This window comes from Myotis davidii, unplaced genomic scaffold (assembly GCF_000327345.1).
Source record: "Myotis davidii unplaced genomic scaffold, ASM32734v1 scaffold803, whole genome shotgun sequence".
Classification (NCBI taxonomy): domain Eukaryota; kingdom Metazoa; phylum Chordata; class Mammalia; order Chiroptera; family Vespertilionidae; genus Myotis; species Myotis davidii.
Genome location: NW_006295567.1, coordinates 1,545,749 through 1,548,814, shown reverse-complemented (window position 1 = coordinate 1,548,814; position 3,066 = coordinate 1,545,749). Strand labels below are relative to the sequence as shown.

Sequence of the window (3,066 nt, the reverse complement as noted above, 5' to 3'; positions counted from 1 at the left end):
AGGAATGCGCAGGCACGTGCGAGGCAGGGTAGGTAGACGTGACCTGTGTCAGGCAGGCCTGGCTTCTGGTGCCGGCTGGGTGCCTGACGAGCTCAGTGACAAGGCAGGGCGCTTTCCTCCCTGAGCCTCAGTTTGCCCCTCCGTACAATGGGGGTGGTACTGTAACGACAGCACTGATGGCTGCTGGTGCTTGTAAGAGCCTCAGGCCAGGGGTTGTATGGAAGGCTCTCCTCATTTTATCCTCACGCGTGAGGCGCACCCTCTTCCCGTCCGGTTACAGAGGGCAGGCTGGGACTCAGTGAGGCCGCGGCCCAGGACGCACGACGCTGAAGTGGCAGAGTGCTGACTCTCACCGCCCGGCCGCCTGACTTCAGCTCCCACATCCTAACCTCCCCGGGCAAGGACCACAGCTGGGTGCTCCTTCTCCCGGCCCAGCATCCCAGCACCCTGCGTGCTTGTCAGACACTCCTGGAGTAAATGAAGCGCAGTGACAGGATGCCTGGGCGTGGTCGCTGTTAGTTTTGTTACTTCCTCAACCTGCATCTCATTGGATCTTCAGGAGAGGACTTTTATTATGCATAGTCAAGGAAAGCTGAACTGTTTCCCCACTTGGGTGTGGTCTTTCTTGAGACGTCTATAAGTGACAGAATCCATCTCGAGCAGGCTTTCGCAGAGATGGAATTTATTGGCTCATAACTGAGAGCACCAGAGGGCAGCTTCAGGCACAGCTGGATCCAGGGGCTAAACAGCCTCATCTGAAATCTGTCTCCCGTGCAACCCCTGACCGTGTGCAGCGCAGTCACTCTGGTGGCCTCCCTCTGAAGTCAGCCAGTTTAAGCAGTTCCAGTGGAAAGAGCGAGAAAACCTGGAGAGGGCCCTGTTTGGCCCACGTGCCGACCAGTCACCATGGCCAGAGGTGTCGCCAGGCCTGGGACATGTGTTCACAACCAGCTCCATCCCAGCCCCAGGGTAGTCCTGCAGGAAGGAGGGGCCCTTCTTACCAGCAGAGAGGGGCCTTGTGCTGGTAGTCAAAGCCATTTGCTGCCTCAAACCAGCGTTCTATCAGATGGGCGGGGCGGGCACAGGCCCCGGCCTCAGGCAGGCCAAATGGGAACAGACTGAATCTTCGCCTCCAGGAGCTGATCGATATGAACCAGCACCACCTGAATGCCCTCGGTGTGGGCCACACCTCACTGGACCAGCTCTGCCAGCTGACCATGGCCCGGGGGCTGCACAGCAAGCTCACTGGTGCTGGCGGCGGTGGTTGTGGCATCACTCTCCTCAGGCCAGGTACCGGGCGGGCAGGGCTCACAAAGGTTCTGCCTGGGCACTGTTTCCCTTGGGAGGAGGAGGAAGCCTGTAAACAAGTCTCACCTCTGCTGTGTGGCCTTGAGCAAGTTAACGAACTTCTCTGGGCCTTTGTTGCCACATTGGTCAACTAAGGATGCTAATATCTAGTTAATAAGATTGCGGAAGGGGGAGGGGGTGCATTTAGAGAGCCTGGCACAGGGCTGGGCTCACATTGGGAATGCTGGGGCCCCTGGTGGTTAGTCACCAACACAGCAAACATGACAAGGCCAGGTCTCGGTGACTCGAAAGTCCGCCTTTTTCTTGAATGGGGCAGACGTTCTCCAAGAGGGCAGCTGGTTGGGAGGTGACCTGCCGTTTTCCCTCCCCTCAGACCTGGAGGGCCCAGAGGTGGAGGCCACGAAGCAGGCGCTGACCGACTGTGGGTTTGACTGCTGGGAAACCAGCATCGGTGCCCCTGGCGTCTCCATCCACTCGGCCGCCTCCCTGGACGCCCCCGTCCGGCAAGCCCTGGACGGCCTCTGAGATGAAACACGCCGTTGCAGCCTGCCAAGAAGCCCCTGCCTGGGTTATTCTGGGGCTTTAGTTGGCCTCTGTGCCGGCCAGAGGGCGCCCAGCTCCTGACGCTGACAGGCCCCGGTGACGTCTCTTCCATTGGCTGTGTCTACAGAACCACCAGTGGGGCCTGGAGCCTGCCATGGGCTGGGCTGCCCAGAAGACATGGTCTGCGAGCCGCGTTCTCCAGCGGCTGGGCAGAGGGCTGTGCGCGGGTCTCTGGGACTGCAGACCTGAGACATGGGGTGCTCTTTCTTGTCCTCCCTGAGGTTCCCCAGACCCTCTGCTTTCCCCTCAAACCCCCTGGCTGACCTGGCGAAAAGCTCAGGTGCAGGGGTCTGGTTCCCGGGGCAGCGTGCCTTCTCCCTCCTTCACCTCTGCACTTCCTCCTCTGTCTCAGGGCCAGGCCCACCTCCTCCAGAAAGCCTTCCCAGACCCCTGGCTGGTGACCCTCCCTTCACACCTTCAGTCTTTTAAAACCATCAGCACTTTGTGTGGCTCTTCTCTCCAGCTAGATGGTGGGCTCCCCTAGGGAGCGTCCAGGTGGTGGTCTTTGCCTTCTGTCCTGTGGCCCAAGGGTTGACCCCAGGCAGGGTTGATGCCCAGTTTCTTTCAGTCTGTACCCGAGGGTTTGCAGAAACGGTGGCAAAGGGGGAATAAAAAGATCTTGAGTGAACGGTGCTTCCCTCTGCGTCCGAAGAAAGGATGAGGGTCTGGGAGTCGCCAGCCCACCCACACCCGCACCTGCTTCCCGTCTCGTCCCTCCTGCGGCCACTTCCCCGCGGAGTCCTCAGGAGTGAAAGGGAGAAGGGCACTGGTCCCGTGGTTGGGTGCCTTGGGGATGGCGCGGGGGTTCCCAGATGGCCCTGGTCGTCCTGGGATGGGCAGGGCACTAGGCTCTTTGTCCACCAGCACAGCTCCCATCTGCGTTTCCAAAAAGGGGAAGTTTAAGCTTCCTCGCTCCTAGAATCATGAGCACCCACTAATTCACAGACTTCCGTAAGTGTTGGAAACAAGCTGCTGTGGGCCTGGAATATTCCTTTCTTTCTGAGTTGATCTGTATGGATGGGAAAAAACACGCACGGGCTTAGGGCCCCGTGCCGGCACCTGCCTGGCCAGGTCTGAATGTTGTATTGCGTCGGGCTCTTCCTGGAATGGCACCATCCATCGAAACGCGTGTAGCTAGCACGTTGCCAACAGAAG

The 3,066-nt window shown here is 59.3% G+C and overlaps 1 protein-coding gene across 3 annotated transcripts in view; it reads left to right on the top strand.

Moving 5' to 3' along the window:
• Positions 1-2,539, top strand: part of MVK (mevalonate kinase) — a 34,812-nt gene extending 32,273 nt beyond the window's left edge. For all 3 annotated transcript variants that reach the window (XM_015568182.1, XM_006770325.2, XM_015568181.1), the window contains exons 10-11: positions 1,137-1,290; positions 1,682-2,539. In XM_015568182.1, the coding sequence (XP_015423668.1) occupies positions 1,137-1,290; positions 1,682-1,833 (306 nt within the window). In that variant the 3' untranslated portion in view covers positions 1,834-2,539. The remainder of the gene's footprint in view (positions 1-1,136; positions 1,291-1,681) is intronic.
• The last annotated feature ends 527 nt before the right edge of the window (positions 2,540-3,066 follow it).